The sequence below is a fragment of the Cnephaeus nilssonii genome (genome assembly GCF_951640355.1).
Source record: "Cnephaeus nilssonii genome assembly, chromosome: X".
Classification (NCBI taxonomy): Eukaryota; Metazoa; Chordata; class Mammalia; order Chiroptera; family Vespertilionidae; genus Cnephaeus; species Cnephaeus nilssonii.
Window position 1 is genome coordinate 78,672,353 of NC_137071.1, and position 23,379 is coordinate 78,695,731.

Consider the following 23,379-nt stretch of genomic DNA (forward strand, 5'->3'; position numbering starts at 1 on the left):
TAGGAGGCAACAACAACAACAACAAAATCAAATGTCTTTCAAAGGTCACTGGGATCATGACAGTTTGGGAAACAGTCATGCAGGGACTCACCCAGACAGTGAATAATGCATTCCTGAGAAGCGGAATGAAATCAGCATTTTCTTTCCTTTTCTCATCACTAGCACCTCTGCTGGGTTGGTTATTAGCTTATTGGCATATTTTTCTAAGATGGGATCTCTACTGCTCCAGTTTTCAAAGCCTTCTTTTTCTCACTTGACTCTGTGGTGTTTCTACCATTCCCCAGCTCTAAGTGCACATATTTTCCAAGAGTCTGGTCTGATTTTACACTTACCTGCTCAATGCCATGGAAGGAATAATGAGCTATGGATCCCCTGAGGAGCTGGCTACCCACCCCTGGGCAAGGAGATATCCCTAGCACTCAAATCCTAGATTCCATATAACCCTGCCTTGGTGCAGTAGGTTGAGTGCCTTCTCTCTTCATTTCCCTATTCAGTCAAATTTTTTTTTTCTGAGCACAAGACTAGAGTTTGGAATTGAGCTGAATAGCTAGTATGCATGGGTGGGGCAACTGAGTCCTTGCCTGATTTACAATTACATGATCCTTATCTCTGACCACTCTCAACCATTGTTAGAACAAAGGAAGACTTTGGAAATCAATTTTCATTAACATTTTCCACCCATAATTCAGTAGAAGAGAAGGTTACTTGTATCTGTCAGGCTATTGTGGAGGGAGAAAGTGATGAAGAGAATGGAGAAAAAAAATGTCTAGCACTTGAGCTGTTGGCATCAGGATCATATTAACATTTTCACTATCTGAAGACAGCAAAGCCTTAGCCCCCAAGGGTTAGCTGTCCATTTCCAATGTGTTAGACAAGAATCTGATACAATCATGCCATGCCAGGTAGTTAAAACAGTCCCCAGATGCTCCATTCAATAGCTCCCCTAATCATTTAAAAAGGCAGACTTTCTATATCCAAATCTGAATCACTTTACCATAAACTTCCTTCTTTTTCATGTACTTTCTAGAAGAAATCTTTTTAGCGTTGCATTTGGAAATACCACAGAGCCCCCCTTATGTGTCACACTCCTCAGAGCCAGGTGGTGTCATCTTGAAGCGAGATCAAAGCACATCAGAAACCACTCCTTCTAGGTTTAGTGCTACTGTTGTCTAGTGGGTAGAGGGCAGGGATGCTGCTAGACATCCTATAATGCACAGAACAACTACTGCAACTAGGAATTATCTGTCCCCGAATGTCCCTAGTGCCAAGATTGAGAAATCCTGGCCTAGGATATGCTGGTAGAGGTTCAGAAAAATAGAACATAACTATGGTCTAGGATTAAGGCCATGGAAAGAAAATGGGACTACCTACTTTGTCTATTGCAAAGATAGTGTTTAAGGTATCAAAAAGCCTCTCTTAGTGATTTGTGAGGAACCAAGGCCAAGCCAATCACTCTAATCCTCACCAGGTACAGGCCAAGGTTTCACAACCTCAATCTTAATTACAGTTATTGACTGAAACAACATACTAGTAAAATACAGTCTCCCAATGAACCGACGTATAATCTGCCCTATTCTCTAAAGGCCATCCCTAAACATGGTTTCCAAAATAACAATGTTGTCTTACAATTCAGACACTACATGGAGCTTTTTCCTTGACTCCCACTATCAAGCTATTCTTCCTTCTCCTTTCATGTCCTGTATCACTTGGCTAAGAGACCATAAGTATATGTCCATAGCAAATACTCAAAGCTCCCATGAAAAGTCAACCCAAAAGGCAATAAAAAAAAATAGACAGGAGATGTGTAATTTTCCTTGTGATCTGTTTCTTATCTTCTTTTAGGATTTTAACACCCATGCTCCCTGGCCATCTGGGCACTGAAACACCTCTGCATGTTGAGGAACAAACTTGAAAATCACAGCCATGAAGGATTGTACCTCTGAGCAGATGCAGTTCACACAGTAAACCAAGCCATATGGTTCCAGGTAGGGATGCCATCTCTCACCCACTCTGTACTTCTTGTCTTGAAACATACAATATTTCTCTGAATCTGTGAGGAAGGAGATGAAGAATATGCCTGTTAGAAAGCACAACCAATTCACAAATCCAAAGGCAATCACAGGTTCCATCTGTTTTAGTGTACATCAAGGAAAGAGGCACAGGTAATATTTACAGAATATCTACTATGACTCAAGGTTTCACATGCTTTGTTTATTTGATCCGACAATGACCCAGTAAGGTAAGCACTACTATTAGCCTCATTTTATATATGAGGGAAATCCAGGGCCATATAACCAGTAAGTAATTGACATGAGACTCAAACCCACGTTTGCCTGACAGTGAAGCCAACATCTTAACTCCTGCTCTGTTATACTGACAATATAAAGAAGCATGTCATGTGTCCTTTGGAAAAAGGTTGTGCTCCACTTGCTTTGTAAAAGCAAGTTAATATCTAAAAATGTGATCTATCAGAACATTCTCAGAGTTGCCTTGTGGTGATATAGGAGTGCTGGACTAAATAAATTGTGTTAGGTCCCTATAAATGGATTTCCCCACAAATTCTAACATCATTTAATAATTAAACAAATATTTGAGCATTTAGTTTTGTCAGGCACTATGCTAAGTGTTAGACATAAAATGGTAAGCAAAATACACACAGTTTGCCCTGACCTGTGTCATTCAGCGGTTAGAGCATTGGCCCACGCACCAAAGGTTGTGGGCTCGATTCCCAGTCAAGGGTATAGATAGCTGGGTTGCAGCTCATCCCTGGCCTGGTTGGGGCAGGGCATGTGAGGGAGGTAACCAATCACTGTGTCTCTCTCTCCCCCTCTCTTCCTCCCTTCCAATCTCTCTAAAAATTAATGGAAAAAAAATCCTAAGGTGAGGATTAACAAAACAAACAAACAAACAAACAAACAGTCCTTGCTGTCATTCAACATAGTAGAGGACAGGAATAGGAATTTAGAAGAACAGAAAATAAACATGAAAACATGTTCACTGCACTAGTAATCAGAGATTCAAATTAAAACTACACAGAGATCATTGTCTCAAGTTGCTTACTGTTTCAAAGACCCTCTATAATTCTAACTATCCAAACGATAAATTACAATTTAATTTTCAAATCTTTATTTCCAGCTTCTTTGAAATGATGAACTAGGATAAAAAATCTGGGTGTGAATCCTCACTCACTCTAGCTATATGGCATTGAGAAAGTCATTTAAACTCTCTCAATCTCAGGTTTCAACATCTATGAAAAATGAATTATGTGTTTCTCATGTAGATGTTGGAAGATTTAATGAAACTGTTTGTAAATTATAAAATGCTACAAAATGTGATTCTTTTCCAATTAGAAAAAAAATGCATGTTCAATGTAGAAAATTGAAAGACATATACCAATACACAAAAAGAATAAAATAAAAAACATAAAATTATATAGAGTAAATAAATATTACACCCAAATCCAGCCTGAGAAGACACTTTTAATATGTTAGTAACTTATAAATAGCCCCTGGGTTGAAGAAATAAATGAAAAGGTAAATTAGAAAAGCATTTTGTACTAAGTGAAAATGAAAACACAATGTATCAAAATTCAGCCAAATATGTACTTAAAGGGAAATTTATATCACTAAATACTTATATTAGAAAAGGAGAAAAGTCTCAGATCAACACCTTAGAAACTAGACAAAACAGAACAAAATAAACCAAAAGGAAATAGAAGGAACACTAAAAAAACAGAAATTAATAAAATTACAGAGAGAATATCAATAGAAAAAAATCAATGAAACCAAAACCTGGTTCTTTAAGAAGACAAATAAAAGTGATTAAATTTTTAGCAAGATTAACAAAGTTAAAAAGAGAGAAGATGCAAATTACCAATATTAGGATAAAAGAGAGGACTGCATTATAAATCCAACAAATATTAAAAGGATAAAAAGGGAATATTATGAATAACTGAGTAATATTATGAATTACACCAGTAATTCAACAACTTAGATGAAATGGATGTATTCTTGTTAACAATAAACAATTATCCCTCGTGAACATAGATACAAAAATATTCAAAATTTTAGCAAATTAAATTCAACAATATGTAAAAAGGATAATACTTTATGAGTAAATGGAATTTATGCTGGAAATTAAAGGCTAATTTAATATTCACAAATCAATCCATATAATTCATCATATCAACAAACTGAATAAAAAAAATGCAATCATTGCAAAAGATACAGAAAAAACATTTGACAATATCATACACCCATCCATTCATGACAAAAACTCTCAACAAGCTAAGAAAAGGCCTTTCTCAAACTGATAAAGGCCATCTATAAAAAATTTATAGCCATAGCCCATTTGGCTCAGTGGATAGAGCATCGGCCCGAGGACTGAAGGGTCCTGGGTTCAATTCTGCTCAAGGGCATGTACCTCAGTTGTAGGGTCGATCCCCAGCCCTGGTTGAGGGCACATTCGAGAGGCAACTAAGTGATATGTCTCTCTCACATTGATGTTTCTCTCTGTCTCTTCCTTCCCTTCCACTCTCTCTCTAAAAAAAAAAAAAAGACAATGGATGCAAATAAAAATGACAATGAGATACCATCTCACACCTGTCAGAATGGCTATCATAAACAAATCAACAAATGATAAGTGTTGGCAAGAATGTGGAGAAAAATGAACCCTCCTTCACTGCTGGTGGGAATGCAGACTGGTGCAGCCACTGTGGAAAACAGTATGAAGTTTCCCCAAAAAACTAAAAATGGAACTGCCATTTGACCCAGCAATACCACTTCTAGGAATATATCCCAAGAAATCAGAAACACCAATCAGAAAGATTATATGCACCTCTATGTTCATAGCAGCATAATTTACAATAGCTAATATTTGGAAACAGCCTAAGTGCCCATTAGCAGATGAGTGGATTAAAAACTGTAGTATATCTGCACAATGGAATACTATGCTGGTGTAAAAAAGAAGGAACTTTTATGATTTGCAACAGCATGGATGGACCTGGAGAGCATTATGCTAAGTGAAATAAGTCCATCAGAGAAAGATAAGTATAACATGATCTCACTTATTAGTGGAATATAATGAACAACATAAACTGATGAACAAAAATAGATCCAGAGACATAGAAGCAGGGAACAGATCATCAAATGTCAGAGGGAAGGCAGGAGAGGTTAGGAGGGGGTTGGGGTAAGAGATTAACCAAAGGACTTGTATGCATGCATATAAGCATAACCAATGGACACAGACAATAGGGGGATAAAGGCTTGTGCTGGGGGCAGGAGTGGGCTGGGAAAGGTCAATGGGGGGAAAAGGAGACATGTAATACTTTCAATAATAAAGAATCCTACCTAATAAAATGGTAATATGCAAATAACCATCACTCCGCTACGCCCACGATTGGGCCAGCGGGAGGCTGGGGGGCGGGACTTAGGGTGGCCTATCCAGCCGTTGAGAAGATCAAGATGGCGGCGCTCAGTCCTCTTAGTTCCGGGGGTCCCTGGGAAGATCGCCACCCTGGGGAGGCAAGGCCAGGCTGCCCAGCCACTCCCGGGGATCCCTGGGGAGATCGGCAAGGGGGGGGCGTGGCCGGGCCGCCCAGCGGCTCCCGGGAGTCCCTGGGGAGATGGCAACCTGGGGCGGTGGTGGGGGGCGTGGCCGGGCCCGCCCAGCCCCTCCGGGGGTCCCTGGGGAGATCGGCAACCCAGGGAGGAGAGGCGGGCTCGCCCAGCGGCTCCCGGGGGTCCCTGGGGAGATCTGCAACCTGGGGGGGCGTGGCCAGACCCGCCCAGCTGCTCCCGGGGGTCCCTGGGGAGATCGGCAACCCAGGGAGGTGAGGTGGGACCACCCAGCCGCTACTGGGGGGCCCTGGGGAGATCTGCAACCCGGGGGGCGTGGCCGTACCCGCCCAGCCCCTCGGGGGGTCCCTTGGGAGATTGGCAACCGGGGGGGCGTGGTTGGGCCCGCCCAGCCTCTCCCAGGGGTCCCTAGGAACATTGCAGGCATGGGGTTGCTGAGACCCAGACCAGGCCTCTGGCCACAGATTCATAGCTTCAGGGAGACCTAGGGCAGGGATCTGCCTCATCTGCAGAGAGACAGAGGTTCTGCAGTGCCCCCAAGACGTGGGTGGGCCCAGCCAGGGATCAAGGGGCATGGAAGGACTCCTGGCAGAGGGGCAAGGACCCTCACCCCTGAGACGGGGGTTGAGGGGTGGTGCCACCTCAGTGGAGGGGTGCTGCACTGCAGGGTACTGGACTGACTGATGTGATTCAGAGAAGCTCCCAGTGCTAATGGGCCTTGCTCAGGCGGCCTTCACACTTCAGAGGCAGTGACTCCTGCTCCTGCCTTGACCCAAAAGCAAGCCTGCGGTGCCCTGCCCCATGGCAGAGCATGCCTAGGCAGTGAGTGCGAAGCCTTCCACCTGCTCTGGAGAAGCGGGGGCAGTAAAGAATGGGGGGCAGGGGACGGGGAGAGGAAAGAATGTGGAGCATCCTCAATGAAGAGGTGCTCGAGAAAGAGGCTCGGAAGCCTGACTGGAAGGTTTGTTCTGTTTGCCGGTGGCTGCCCCTTAGGAAGCACAAAGAGCATGGTTCTGAGGGCTTCCTGTGTGCTGAGTCAATTTCCACAGCCAACTGGAACTGGCCTCAGTTTCCTGGTCTGTAAAATGGATGAAGCGTGTCCCAGTGCCTTCACTGAGCTTTGATGGCCAATTGAGATACTATATAAAGAAAATGAGGGAAGAAGTGAGAAAGAAAAGGAAGGACGAGCAACACAAAAGAAAGACTGAAAGGAACCTGTAAACACATTGTCACTTAAATAGGGAATATAGTCAATAGTGTTGTAATGATGGTATGATGCCAGGTGGGTACTAGAAATATCGGGGAACACTTTGTAAAGTATATGATTGTCTAACCACTATTCTGTAACTAATATAAAACCTGAAACCAATACAAAATAATGTTGAATGTAAAGAAATGAAAATTGGAGTGAAATTTTTATAAATTTCAAAGTTTAAATAAAAGCTGTAAAGGAAGGAAGGGGAGAATAAAAATAGTGTTTTTCATTTTACCACTTCATTAAAAAGATGGTTGTCTTTATATGGTGCTTTTATACTTTTCTAAGTCATTATCTCATTTTAATTTCCTGGCAACTTAAAGACAAGACAATTTTTCCCTCCACTATTCAAAGAAAGAAAATCTTGGTGTCTGGTCCTAATGATTCAATCGTCAAGCCCTTATTGTAAAGCAGGGTTAGTAAAATTTTCTGTGCAGAGTCATATCTATACTAATAAAAGCCTTGGGGGTGATCAGGCCAGCAGGGGAGGGTATTTGGGGGCAATCAGGCCCACAGAGGAGCAGTTAGGTGTCAATCAGGCCCGCAAGGGAGCAGTTAGGGGGCAATCAGGCAGGTAGGTGAGCGGTTAGGAGCCAGCGGTCCCGGATTGTGAGAGGGATGTTCAACTGCAGGTTTAGGCCCGATTCCACAGGGATCGGGCCTAAACCTGCAGTTGGACATCCCCCAAGGGGTCCCATATTAGAGAGGGTGCAAGCTGGGCTAAGGGACACCCTCCCCAGTGCACGAATTTCGTGCACCGGGCCTCTAGTAAAATAATAAAATAAAATAAAATAATAACATAAATTTAAAGACAATGGAAAAATATCCTTGAGTGAGGATTAATAAAAAACACACACACAAACAAACAAACAAAACCCCCTAAAGCTAACATCATACTTAATGGCAAAAGACAATGCTTTCTTCTTAAGACTGGGAATTATGCAATGATGTCTGTTTCAACACTCTTGGAGATACTAACCAGTGAAATGTGGTAAGAAAATGAAGTAAAAGGCACTTATATTGGAAAATAAAACTATTTCTATTTATAGATGATACAAATTGTCTACAAAGAAAAATCTCAAAGAATCTATTTAAAAGTTACTATAAATAGTAAGAGAATTTAGCAAGAATGCAGAATACAAGGCTAATATAAAAAAGCCAATCACATTTATATAATCTCAAATGAACAATTAGAAATTGAAACTTGAAAAATTACCATTTGTAATAGCTCCCCCAAAACATGGAATATTGAAGTATAAATCTACTAAAATATGTGTACGATCTGCACTCAGAAAACTATAAAACACTGTAAAAGAAATCAAAGAAGGCCTAAAAAATGAAAAGCTGTACATTGTTCATGGACTGGAAGACAAAATATTGTTAAGGTGTCAATTCTCCCTAAAGTGATGTATAGATTCAATGCAATAAAAATCCAAATAAGAGCAGCCTATTTTGTAAAAATTTAGTAATATAATTAAAAACAATAGATGAAAAGGCAAAGAAAGTAGAATAGCCAAAACACTTTTAAAAAAGAAAGATGTTGTAAGACACACTATGTGATTTCAACAGTTATTGTAAAACTATAGTTTTGAAGACAATGTGGTGTTGGCAAAAGGTTAGACAAGCCGGGCTGGTGTTGCTCAGTGGTTGATTGTCGACCTATGAACCAGGAGGTCACAGTTCGATTCCTGCTCAGGGCATATGCCCGGGTTGCAGGCTTGATCCCCAGTAAGGGGCGTGCAGGAGGCACCCAATCAATGATTCTCTCTCATCATTGATGTTTCTATCTCTCTGTCTCCCTTTCTATCTGAAATCAATAAAAATATACTTTTTTTTTAAAAAAAAAGGTTAGACAAATATATCAACAAAATAGAATGCAAAGTAAAAAAATAAACCCACACTTATGTAGTCAATTAACCTTCAACAAAGGTAAAAACACCATTCAATGGAGAAACAAAAACCTTTTCAGAAAATGCTGCTGGAGTATTTGAACAGTCTTATGCAAAACATAAAATAAAATAAAATAAAATAAAGTTTAATCCATATCTCATACCATATACAAAAATTAACTCAAGATGACTCATAGATAGGCTTTAATGTAAACCCTAATACTTTAAAACATCTAAAAGAAAACACTGGAGGTTATCTTTGTGGTTTTTGGTTAGGCAAAGATTTCTTAGATATGACACCAAAAGCATAATCCATAAAAAATATTATAAAATAGAATTTTATCAAAATTAAGAACTTCTGCTTTTGAAAGACTGTTATGGAAAAAAAGGAAAGCTACAGACTGGGAGAAATATTTTGTAAATCACATTTCTGATAACTTTTATCTAAAATCTATACATATAAAGAGGGAATATGCTAATTGCCATTACTGTGTCCCAGTAATGACCAATTTGCATATTGATGCTTGAGCAGCAGGGGCAGGTGGCCAGAGCCAAGTTGCCAGGGGGTTTGAGGAGAGCGCCTGATAGGAGCCTGGACTGCAAAGAAGGAAGAGGAAGCAGCCAAGGGGAGCTCTTCCAATCCCCCTGCATGGACACCCTACCCCAGCCCCCACACCCCCAGGGGGATGGGGAGGCTGACTGGACAGGGAGAAGACGCAGCCTCAGGGTAGCTGCAGCCCACACCTCTGACTCCCGATCTCTTCCCCCGCCACCCCTGCCAGGGGCGCCCACAACAATAGCATACTTGTGACCACCCATCAGAGCCCCTGAGGAACCCGGGGCCCACAGCCTACCACAGCTGGGCCCCCTCCACTGGGGTTAGGCACGCCTCTCCTCCCTACAACTCCAGACCCGGGTGGAGGCAGGCCTGAGTGGCCTCCCACAGCAACAGTGTGGTCTCCGTAGCTGAAGCGCTGAACCTTGCTGGGGGCATGGCTAAACCTGCCCTCCTAGCCTGCTTGGTTCCACCCTGGCTCCACCCTGGTCCAGCCCCCACCCTGAGCAGTACAACTGGGAAACAGCCACATACAATTTAAAGAATGGCACCAAGCGAGAATGTTCGACAGTTACTCCCCCTTTGGCCTTGCCAGCCCTCTATCCCCTCTCTAACTCCCTACCTCTCACCAGCACCTCCAGGGATGACCACTGCTACAGGGCTGCTGGCCAGAGCCTGCCCCTCCGAGGCCTGCGGAACCCTCTGCAAAGCTTCCATAGCTATAGTCCCAGGACACAATCATGCCCTCCTCCCCTAATCAGCACCTACTACCTGCAAGGTTACCCGTGGGCAGTTGGGGGCGAGCAGGCTGGCAGGGGGGGGGGGGCAGTTGGGGCTTTCAGGCCGGAAGGCAGAGCGGTTAGGGGCAATCAGGCAGGTAGGCAGGTGAACGGTTAGGAGCCAGTGGTCCCAGATTGTGAGAGGGATGTGGCATCGGACTAAACTGGCAATCGGACATCCCCCAAAGGGTCCCAGATTGGTGAGGGTGCAGGCCAGGCTGAGGGACAACCCCCCCATGCATGAATTTCATGCACCGGGCCACTAGTATATAAATAAACCTCAAATTTTAAGAATAAGAAAACAAACAACCCAATTTTTAAAATGGAAATGTAATTTGAATAGACACTTCAACTAAGAAGATACACAGATATCAAACATATAATTAGTCATCAGGGAAATACATATATTGAAACCATGATGAGATATCACTACTCACCTCACCTGTTAGAATGGCTAAACTCAAAAAATGAAAGTAGTAAGTGCTGATGAGCAATTGCAACTCTCCTCATACTTTGTTGATGGAAATCCAAAATTAAATATACTCTGGAAAACAACTTTCCAGTTTTAAAGTTAAAAAATACACTTAATATAGAACCCAGAAATTCCAATCCTAAATATTTTCCTGAGTGAAATAAAAATGTATATTCAAACAAAAACCTGTACATCTATAATAATAAAAGCATAATATGCTAATTAGACCAGACAGCCAATGACCTTCAGGACATCCTTCTGGAGGAAGCCGCGGTGGCAGGGCCAAGGCAGAGGCAGTTAGGGCGATCAGGCAGGCAGGCAGGCGAGCAGTTAGGAGCCAGCAGTCCTGGATTGCAAGAGGGTACAGGCCAGGCTGAGGGACCAACCCCCCCACCCTGTGCACGAATTTCATGCACCAGGCCTCTAGTATTTGTATAATGTGGCTCTATTAATAGTCAGCAAAACTTGGAAGCAACTGAAATGTTCCTTAACTGATAAATTTATAAAAATCCAAACAATGGAATATCAGTCAGTAATAAAAAGAAATGAAAGATTGATATACACAAAGATGAATTATAAAGGCATTATGCTAAATAAAAAACAGACTCAAAGTCTACAAATTATATGATTCCAATTATTTTCCTTCTGGAAAAAGCAAAACTATAGGGATAGAAAATAGATGCATAGTTGCCAAAGATTGGGTGGGGGAAGTATTTTACTACAAAGGGACACAGAGTAAAATTTTTGGGTGATGGAGCATTTTTACGTCTTGATTGTGGTGGTGCCTACACTACAGAATTATTTGCCAAAATTCACAAAAATGTACTCGAGAAAAAGGATAAATTTTCTTGCATGTAAATCATACCTTAACTGTATGATAAAAGAAATATATAGAGAAAAGAAAAATTACATATAATTGCACTACCAGAAGATAACCACTTTTAATATTCTAGTAATGTCTCTCTAGTCTATTTTCTTTCTTTCTTAAGGCTGTTTTAGGTTCACAAAAAAAAAAATGAGCAGAGAGTAAAAGAGTTCCCAGATATTCCGTTCTTTACCCCAACCCCACTTTCCCATTATTAACATCTTAGCATTAGTATGGTACATTTGTTACAATTAAGGAACCAATATTTATATACTGTATTAATATTGACTAAAGCACATAGTTTACATGAGTCCACTTTTTGTTTTCTATAGTCCTGTTTTATAACATATGTTAATTAATATAGTATAAAACTATTGTCACTGCCCTAAGTATCCCTGAAATCTGCTTATTCATCTCTTGTCCCCCCCATCCCCCAAACTCCTTAAAACCACTGATATTTTTACTGTCTATAGTTTTGTAGTTTTTCTCAAATAGACCTTGTACACATTTTGCTAGATTTATATCTAAATATTTTAAGGGTTTTAGGTGATAATGTAAATGGCATCATGCTTTTAATTACAATTCCCATTGTTCATTACTGGTATATAGGAACGCGATTGACTTATGTATCACCATTATCCTTCACCCTTGCTATAATCACTTATAATTTCAGGAGAGTTTTTTAATTGATTTTTTTGGATATTTTACATATGCAATCATCTTATCTTTGAACAAAGGTAGTTTTATTTATTCCTTCAAAATATGTATATTTTATTTCCATTTCCCATTTTATTATATTAGCTAGGACTTCAAGTATGATGTTCAATTAGTGGGACATCATTGCCTTGTTCCCGATTTCAGGGGCTAATAATCTAGTTTCTATCCATTAAGTATGATATTAGTTGTATATTGTGGTAGATATTCTTTATGAAGTTAAATAAATTTTTTATTACTACTTTGCTAGATAGTGTTGTAGTCTGTCAAATGCTTTTTCTACATTTAGTGCTACAATCATGTGATTTTTCTTCTTTAGCAAGTTGACGTGATGAATTACATTAATTAATTTTTTAATGTTTAAACAGCTTTGTATGCCTGGAATTAATCCTCCTTGGTTTTGGATTTTTTTACATTTGCCAATATTGTTTGACGATTTTTGCATGAGAGATATTGTTCTCTAAAGATTTTTCTTATAATGTCTTTGCCTGGTTTTGGTATTAAGGTAATGTTAGTCTCATAGAATGAATTTGAGACTATTCTTTCTGCTTCTATTTTCTGAAACAGATTGTAGAGTATTGGTATTATTTCTTCCATAAATTCACCAGTTCACTATCTGGGCCTAGTGCTTTCTGTTTTGGACAGTGATTATTTATTGACTCAATTTACTTAATAGATATAAGCTTGTTAAGATTGTGTATTTTTTATTGTGTGAAATTTGGTAAGTTCATCTTCTAGAGCTTTGGTCCATTTCTTTTCTAAATTATCAAATGTGTGGACATAGAATTGTTCATAATATGCCTTTATTAGCCTTTTGATGTCCACGGGATCAATAATGATGGCTTTTCTTTCATTTCCAATATTAGTAATTTGTATCTTCTCTCTTTTTTTCTTAGTTAAAAAGATTATAAGTTTATCTACTTTATTAATCTCTTTAAAGAACCAGGATTTTTTGTTTCATTGGTTTTTTTACATTACTTTCCAAGTTTTACCTTCATTTTTTCTCCTTTAAATTTTATTTTATTTTTTTAAGTTTTATTATTTTTCAATTATGCTTGACAAACATTATTATATTAATTTCAGGTGTACATCCCAGTGATTAGACATTATGTAACTTACTAAGTGATCATCCTGATAGATCTCACACCGATCTGACACCATACACAATTATTAGAACATTATTAATTTAAATTTATCTTTATTGTTAAAAGTATTACAGATTTCCCTGCCCCCACCACTGATACCCTCTACCCCACCCTTGCCCCCTCTCCAGGACTTCACCACACTGTTGTCTGTCCATGCGTTATGTATATATGCATATACGTTCTTTGGTTAACCTCTTCTCCCACCTCCCCCTTCCCTCTGAAATTTCTCATAGAATATTCTTGACTAGATTCCCTATGCTGTGCTTTACATCCCTATGACTACTCTGTAAAAACCAATTTGTACTTCTTAATCCCTTCACCCTTTTCACCCATCTTCTCAACCCCCATCCCATCTGGCAACTGTCAAAATGTTCTCTGTATCTATGGGTCTGTTTCCATTCTGCTTGTTCATTTTGTTTTTTAGATTCAATTGTTGATAGATATGTATTTCTTGCACTTTTGTTGTTCATACTTTTTATTTTAATTTTTTCTTCTTCATGAAGAAGACCCTTTCACATTTCATATAATACTGGTTTGGTGGTAATGAAATCCTTTAGCTTTCTCTTGTCTGGGAAGCTGTCTTTGTATTCTAAATGATAGATTTTCCAGGTAGATTAGTCTTGGTTGCAGGGCCTTGCTTTTCATCACTTTGAATATTTATTGCCAATCCCTTCTGACCTGCAAAGTTTCTTTTGAGAAATCAACTGACCATCTTATGGGAACTCCCTTGTAGGTAATTAACTGCTTTTCTCTTGCTGCTTTTAAGATTCTCTCTTTGTCTTTAACCTTTTGCATTTTAATTATGATGTATTTTGGTGTGGGCCTCTTTGTCTTCATATTGTTTGGGACTCTGCACTTCCTGGACTTGTATGTCTACTTCCTTCATCAACTTAGGGATGTTTTCTGTCATTATTTTAAAAAATAGGTTTTCAATTTCTCGCTCTCTCTTCTTCTTCTGGCACCCCCATGATGTGAATGTTGGTGTGCTTGAAATTGTCCCAGAGGCTCCTTACACTATCCTCATTTTTTAAATTCTTTTTTCTTTTTGCTGTTCTGCTTCCTTATATTCCAAATCTCTGATTTGATCCTCTGCTTCATCTACTCCACTGTTGATTCCCTGTAATGTATTCTTTATTTCAGTTAATATATTAGATGTAAATCTGGTTTGACACCAAGAGCAGGTGAGTATAGCTTCCACCTACTCTGCAGCCATCTTGGGATCCTGAGGCTAAAACAGTTTCAACTGGAAGGAGAAACAGATAAATCCACTATTGTAGTTGGAGACTTTTATACTCCTCTTCATTTCTGACTGGTTTCCTTTTTATTTTTTCTAGTTCTGCTTTTATGTTTCCTATCTTTTTGTTGAAGTTCTCACTAATTTCATCTACTCTTCCCCTAAGTTCCTTGAACATCCTTATATCCAGTGTTTTGAACTCTACATCTAGTAGATTGCTTGTCTCCATCTTGATTAGTTATTTTTCTGGAGTTTTGTTCTGTTCTTTCATTTGTTCTTTCATGTTACTTTGTCTCCTCATTTTGGCAGACTCCTTGTGTTTGTTTCTATGTATTAGGAAGAACTACTATGTCTCACAGGCTCAGTGGACTAGCTTTATGTAAGTCCTGCACTGTGGGTTGGGCCTCTGCAAAGCTGATCCTCCACCGTGATCAGAAGTCTGTGGTTGGTGCTTTCAGCAAGTCCTTGCAGCTGAACCGCCTGGGGTAAATCCCTCCCATTGATGCGCCAATAGCAATCAAGGCTCAACTACAAGAAGAGGGTGCACATATCCCTCACCAGGGGTAAACCTTGAGTGTCAAGCATGGATGATCAAGGAGGCTGTGACACTGAACCCTACAGCACATCTTTAATTTTTTAAAATTTCTTTTGTTCTGCTTACTTTGGATTTGATTTCTTCTTCTTCTTCTTCTTCTTCTTCTTCTTCTTCTTCTTCTTCTTCTTCTTCTTCTTCTTAGTTTCCTAAGGTGCAGCTTAGTTTGTTGACATAAAATATTACTTTTTTTCTAATATATTAATATATGTAATAAATTTCTCCTATGTACTGTTTTCATTGCATCCCATGAATTTTGATAATTTATATTTTCAAATTCAAAATATTTTAAAATTTATCTTGAGATTTATTTGACCTATGTGATATTTAGAAGTGTATTATTTAATATCTAAATATTTGGGGATTTTATAGGTATTTGTCTGTTATTGATTTTTAGTTTAATTTCAGTATGGTCTGAGAGCATACTTTGTATAATTTCTATTACCTCAAATTTTTTAAGATGTGTTTTATGATACATGAATGTGGTCAATCTTGGTCATGTTCCTTGAGAGCTTTAGAGTAATGTTTATTCCGCTGTTGTTGGATGAAATAATTTATAAATACCAGTTAGATCTGATTGATTGATGGTGCTTTTCAGTTTAATTATATCCTTACTGATATGTGTTCTGGATCTCTTAATTACTAAAAGAGGATTATAAAAGTCTCCAACTACAATAGTCGATTTATCTGTTTCTCCTCTCAGTTAAAACTGTTTTAGCCTCAGGATCCCAAGATGGCTGCAGAGTAGATGGAAGTTACACTCACCTGCTCTTGGCATGAAACCAGATTTAGAGATAAATTATAGAATAATCAACCTGAATAACCAACTGAAGGCTAGCCGAACTGAAATGTTATAACCAAGGATTTACAGAAGAAGCCACACAGAGACATAGAAAGGGCTGGCCCTGCACACGTATATGGCAGCTTAGAAGCTGGAGGACTATCTCAGCTGCAAAACTCCCTACCCCCAGGAGCATGGGGTCTCAAACCCATTCAGGGACCCCAACCCAGAGCAACAGAGGCAGAAAGAGGAGCCTGCACAGTATCTGGTGGTGAAAACCAGTGGGGATTCAGTCTGCCTAGGAGAGAAGGGAGTTTGCTAGAGACCCAGATACCACCTTCCCAGGGTTGAGCACTCCTATTGTTGTTACAGCACCAGCCTGGGGAGTGCAATGCCTGGTTTTCCAATTACCTGCGACACCACTCTGCCATGCTCAGGTCCTGCAAACAGGTGTGATGGCTTCGCCCAGCAGGGAACTTCAGGTCATTTTTGTTTTTAAGAGAAGCTCTTCATAGAGACACAGACAGTGACTGAACTCTGTAGCTTTGGAAAGGGAAACATTCTTCCCCACCGTGAGCACATAGTCAGTGCCCTCCACACCTGTTGAACACTTGGACTGCCCTATCATTCTGTGGCCCTGCCCTGTTGAGTTCAGTCATGCAGAGGGTTTCAGAGTGCCATGCAGAGCTGAGATTTTCAGAACACTGTCTCCCGGAGAGGCTTTTGTCCAGGAATCAGATGGGCAGGTTCTGGGTTGTGTGGCTACATCATAGGGGGGTACTACTATTTCCCCTGTGAGCTCAGTCCATGCTATCCCAGGAAAAGAAAAAAGTGCCCACCCCCCTCCTACAGGCCTGTTGGCACTACCACCAATGGAAGACTCTTTGGATCTGCCCCCCTCCAGTCAGGCTGAGTTGAGTTTCATGGAGGGAGGGAGGGTTGCTCAGAGTCAGGACATTTGAAGTGTATCCCTTAGAAACTATTGTCTGGGACTGGGATGAAGTTCTTGGCACCCTCCTGCAGGCTTGGCAGGCACTACCCTCAACTCTTGGCCTGTCCCTCCCCCTGCCCCAGAGGCTCTGCTCTATTGAGCTTGCTCCTGCAGAGAGGACAGCTGGCTGCACCCAAACTGAACCTACAGCATGCTCCTCCTAAGGGAGCTAGAGTTGGAGACATGGGAAGAGACTGAGTGGTTTGGCTCTGGAGTAGGGACCACTTTCCCCTTATTGAGTGCCTGACCATGTGGCTCCTAAGTAGAAGACCCACTAGCCCCATCCTTCCCACCCTAGTAGCTCTGAACTACCAAGCTTGAAAACTGTGGAAGGGTCTGTGGGTCACTGTCAAACTGGGCCCACTCTATAGTCTTTTTTCAAAAGGCTATGGAGAAAGACAAGGTAACCTCAAGGGGAGACAGAATAGCTGACAGGAGGAGGTGGACTTCAGGGAGCTAAAGGTCTTTTATAGATCTGCCTCCATCTCTAGCTGGAAGAAACAGACCTTAATACACAAATTGGCTCCTCCTCCACACACCAAAGCCCAGGAGACTCAGCCACAAACAGGGAATATCATGGTATCTCCAGACAGGTAGCCCAGGCCAATTACACACAATGTGTGACATCGAATTGTACCTGAACCCTGCCCAAGTGGACCCCGAACCAACACAACCAGTGGTGGGCTTCAGACCACACCAGAGGTTTACTGAAGTAGCCACACAAATTCCACACCAAAATTTGAATTCTGGCAGGCACCAGAACCTACTAGGAACAACTCCAATTTAGGGGGCAGCCCCAGCACAGTGGTTCATACATGGTTATCGAGGTTTATCCTTATAGTCAGCCAGCATGAAGTGATAAATCAACCCAATAAAGGGACAACAGCATTCAAGTCTCAACTATAACAGGAGGGTTAACATAACTCACAAAATCATTCCTGGAGCACAGAGCTCAGGTGACCTAGAAGATTGTGCCACTGAGCCCGACAAGACACCAATATCATAACACCATCATGACAGGTGTGAGTATCATAGCAGATCTACCTAACATACAGAGATAAAATGGGGAGTCAAGGAAATATGCCCCAAATGAAAGAACAAGAGAAATCCCCAGAAAAAGAATTAAATGAAATGGAAGCAACCAAGATATCAAATGCTGAGTTTAAAACAATGGTTACAACAATGCTCAAGGACCTTAGAAGAAGAATGGATGATCTCAATGAGAACTTAAATGAAAATGTGGTAAGCATTAAATAGCACATAGAAACTATAAAAAATAACCAGTTAGAAAGGAAGAATACAATATCTGAAATGAATCAACAGCAGTTTATATAAGGCAGAGGAATGAATCAGTAATTGAGAGAACAAGATAACAATAAGCATGCAAGTAGAGCATCAACAAGAAGATATAATTTTTTAAAATGAGGAAAGTTCAAGAAAATATCCCTAGGACAACATAAAGGGTGACAACATAAAGCATAACAACATCTGCATCATAGAGGTACCAGAAGGAGAATAGAGTGAGCAAAAGATAAACAATTTGAAGAAATAATGGTTGAAAACTTTCCTAACCTGGTGAAGGAAAAAGTCACAAAACTTCTGAAAGCACAGGAAGTACTAATCAAGATGAACCCTAAGAGGCCCACATTAAGACACATCATAATAAAAATGGCAAAGGTTAACAATAAATAGAGAATTGTAAAGGCAGCAAGACCTACGAAGGAGCTCACATATGGATGTCACCTGATTTTTTAACAGGCACACTTCAGAACAGAAGGGATTGGCATGTTATATTCAAAGTGATGAAAAGCAAGAACCTACAATCAAGACTACTTTATCCAGCAAGGCTATCACTTAAAATTAAAGGTGAAATAAAGAGCTTCCCAGACAAAAAAAAAAAGCTAAAGGAGTTCATTACCATCAAACCAATAAGAAGAGAGAGAGAGGAAAAAAAAGAAACATAGAGAGAAAGGAACATAGGTATAGAGAATAAAATAGCAATAAATATGTTCCTATCAATAATAACCTTAAATGTAAATGGATTAAATGTTCCAATTAAAAAACATATGGTAGTTGAATGGATAAGAAAGCATGACCCATATATATGATGTCTACAATAAACCCACATCAGAATAAAAGATACACACAGAAAGTAAAGGGATGGGGAAAAAAATCTATTCCAAGCAAATGGAAACAAACAAACAAAAAAATCTGGGGTAGCAATACTTATATCAGACAAAATAAACTTCAAAACAAAGACCATAAAAGAGACAAAGAAGGCTCTGGCCAGGTGTGGCCCAGTGGCTAGAGCATCAGCCCACACACCTTGTATATAAAAAAGTTCTTGATGGATTTTAAGGGAGAGATAGATGGCAATACAGTCATAAAGGGGAATTGTAGCACTCCACTGACATCAATGGATAAATTTTAAAAAATCAACAAGGCTGCAATGACCTTAAATGATACACTCAATTGGATGGATTTAATGTATATTTGCATTAAATTTTATCCTATAGCAACAGAATATACATCTTCTCAATTACACATGGAACATTCTCTAAGGTAGATCACATGCAAGTACACAAAATAGGACTAAATAAATTCAGGAAGATTAAAATCACATCAAGCACCATCTCTGACCACAATGGTATGAAACTAGAAATCATCTACAATAAAAAAATTGAAAGTCATTCAATCACATGGAGGCTAAATAGCATATTAAATAATGAATGGGTTAAAATGAGATCAAGAAAGAAATCAAAAGTTACCTGGAAACAAATGAAAATGAGCACACAACATCCCAAAATCTATGGAACAACTTAATGCTACAACTAAAAGAACTAGAAAAAGAACAAAGCTCACAGTAACTAGAAGGAAAGAAATATTAAAAATCAGAGCATAAATAGATAACATAGAGACTAAAAAAATCAATACAAAAGATCAGTGAAACCAAAAGCGGGTTCTTTGAAAAGATAAATAAGGTTGATGAGCCTTTAATCAAACTCATTAAAAAAAGAAGACAGAGGACCCAAATAAATGAAATCAGAAATGAAAGAGGAGAATTAACAAATGACACCACAGAAATACATAAGATTGTAAGAAAACACTATGAACAACTATATGCCAACAAATTTGACAACCCAGGCAAAATAGGTAAATTCCTAGAAACATACAATTTTTCAAAAGTGAATCAGGAAGAATCAGAACACCTGAATAGACTGATAACAACTAATGAAATTGAAGCAGTCATAAGAACAACAACAAAAAATTGCCTAGCAAATAAAAGTCCTGGACCAGATGGCTTCACAGGTGAACTTTACTAAGACTTACCCTTCTCAAATTATTCCAAAAAATTCAAGAGAAGGAAAGACTTTCAAGCTCTTTTAATGAGGCATACATTATCATAATTCCAAAATCAGATAAAGACACTACATAGAAAGAAAATTATAGGCCAATATCCCCAATGAACATTGATGCTAAAATCTTCAACAAAATATTAGCTAATGGGATCCAGTAATATATTTTAAAAGATCAGCCCTAGCTGGTTTGGCTCAGTGGATCGAGCATCATCCTGAGGACTGAAGGGTCCCTGGTTCAATTCCAGTCATGGGCACATGCCTGGTTTGTGGGCTTGGTCCCCAGAAAGGGGAATGCAAGAGGCAGCCGGTCAATGATTCTCTCTCATCATTGATGCTTCTATCTCTCTTTCCCTTGCCCTTCTCTCTGAAAACAATTATATATATATATATATATATATATATATATATATATATATATATATATATATAAATCATACATCATGATCAAGTGGGATTTATTCCAGGGATGCAAAGTTGGGACAATATTTGCAAATCAATCAATGTAGTATATCACATTAGCAACATGAAAGATTAAAAGCACATGATCATATCAATACATGCAGAAAAAAACATTTGATAAAATCCAGCACTCATTAATAATAAAACTCTCAGCAAAATGTGAATAGAGAAATCATGCCTCAACATAATAAAGGACATTTATGAAAACCCTACATTCAACATAATACTGAATGGGCAAAAATTAATAGTTTTTCCCTTAAGATCAGGAACAAGACAGGGATATCTGCTTTTGCTACTCTTGTTCAACATAATGCTAGAAGTTCTGGCCCCAGTAATCAGACAATAAGAAGAAATAAAAGGCATCAACAAAATGGAAAAGATGGAAGTAAACTGTCATTATTCACAGATAACATGATATTGTACATAGAAAACCCTAAAGACTCTACAAAAAAATGCTAGATCTAGTAAATGAATTTGGCAAATGAGCAGGATAAAAACTTAGTATTCAGAAATCAGTGGCATTTTTATACACCAATAATGAACTATCAGAAAGAGAAATTAAGAAAATAATCTCATTGACTCTTGCAACAAGAAAATACGGTACCTAGGAATAAATTTAACCAAGAAGATAAAAGACCTGTACTCAGAAAAGTATAGGATACTGAAGAAAGAAACTGAGGAACATACAAATAAGTGGAAGCATATACCATGCTCATGGATTGGAAGAATTAACATCTTTAAAATATCTATACTACCCAAAGCAATCTGTATATTCAACTCAGTTCCAATTAAAATACCAATGTCATATCTCACATATGTGCCACGCCAGCACAGGGTGAGCCTGAGAGGGGACGGTGAAGGATTGAGAAAAGACAAGAGAAAAGAGCTGGGTCTGGGTGGGACACTGTCCTCTCTGATGGAGAGTTAGTGACAGCGCCATGGCCTTCAAGCCGAGCCTTTATTTTCTAGCCAGATTCTACGAGGCAAAGTAAGGGTGTGGTCAAGATGTTTACAACATTCTCCTGAGTTTTTAATCTACTCAATTACATGCACCTGATCAAGCTTTGTTTACTTGCTGCACCTTCTGCAGCCTATATCACTCAGCCACGTGGGACCACAGGTTCGGACCATAAGGTCAAGCTTACAACTATAGTCTTTGGCTATAATTGTGCTGGGACTTGCACGTGGCTTTGCCATGAGAGGACCATGCCCTCTCATTAGTCCCAGGCTTGAACCTGTCCAAACACTGTAGCCGCTCTCTACACAGAGATCTAGAACAAATATTGCAAAAATTTATATGGAACCACAAAAAAATGTGAATCACCTCAAACATCTCGAGAAAGAAGAAAAAAGTGTAAGGTATCACAATTCCTGACAGTATCAAACTATACTACATGGCCATTGTAATCAAAACAGCCTGGTATTGGCATTAAAACAGGCATATACATCAGTGGAACAGAACAGAGACACCATAAATAAATCCACACCTTTGAAATAAATTAATATTTGACAAAGGAGGCAAGAGCATACAATGTAGTTAACACAGCCTTTTCAATAAATGGTGTTTGGAAAATTGGACAGATAAATGAAAAAAAATAAATAAAACTAGACCACCAACTTGAACAATACACAACAATAAACTCAAAATGGATAAAAGACTTAAATGTAAGTTATGAAACCATAAAAATCCTAGAAGAAACCATAGGCAGCAAAATCTCAGACATCTCTCATAGCAATATGTTTACGGATACATCTCCTAGGTCCATGGTTGGCAAACTGCAGCTCGCGAGCCACATGCGGCTCTTTGGCCCCTTGAGTGTGGCTCTTCCACAAAATACTCTTCCACGGCCTGGGTGAGTCTATTTTGAAGAAGTGGCATTAGAAGAAGTTTAAGTTTAAAAAATTTGGCTCTCAAAAGAAATTTCAATCATTGTACTGTTGATATTTGGCTCTGTTGACTAATGAGTTTGCCGACCACTGTCCTAGGTCAAAGGAAACCAAGGAGAAAATAAACAAATGGGACTACATCAAAATAAAAAGCTTCTGCACAGCAAAAGAAACCATCACCACTGTATTGGAGACCATATTTGGCAATGATACATGTGATAAAGGGTTAATATCCAAAATATATAAGGAACTCATACACCTTAACAAAAGGAAGACAAGCAATCCAATTAAAAAATGGGCAAAGTACTTAAATAGACACTTCTCCAAAGTGGACATAAAGATGGCCAAGAGAAATATGATAAAAAGGTTAAATTCCCTGATCATCAGAGAGATGCAAATTAAAATGACAATTAGGTATCACCTCACACCTGTCAGAATGGCTACAACCAACAAATCAACAAATGACAAGTGATGGTGAAGATGTGGAGAAAAGGGAATCCTAGTACACTGCTGGTGGGAATGCAGACTGGTGCACCCCTTATGGAACACATGGAGTTTCCAAAAAAAATTAAATATGGGATGGCCATTTGACCCAGTGATCCCACTTGTATGAATATAGCCTAAGAAATCTGAAACACCAATCAGAAAGAATATATGCACCCCTATGTTCATAGCAGCACAATTTACAATAGCTAAGATCTGGAAACACTCCAAGTGCCCATAAGTAGATGAGTGGATAAAAGCTGTGGGACATTTATGCCATAGAACACTATGCAGCAAAAAAGAAGGATCTCTTACCCTTTGAGACAGCATGGAGGGACCTAG

General features: G+C 39.4%; 1 protein-coding gene across 6 annotated transcripts in view; it reads right to left on the reverse strand.

Moving 5' to 3' along the window:
* Positions 1-23,379, reverse strand: part of CHRDL1 (chordin like 1) — a gene marked incomplete at its 3' end in the record, with an annotated part of 222,344 nt that overhangs the window by 142,358 nt on the left and 56,607 nt on the right. For all 6 annotated transcript variants that reach the window (XM_079765852.1, XM_079765849.1, XM_079765847.1 and 3 more), the window contains exon 3: positions 1,938-2,050. In XM_079765852.1, the coding sequence (XP_079621978.1) occupies positions 1,938-2,050 (113 nt within the window). The remainder of the gene's footprint in view (positions 1-1,937; positions 2,051-23,379) is intronic.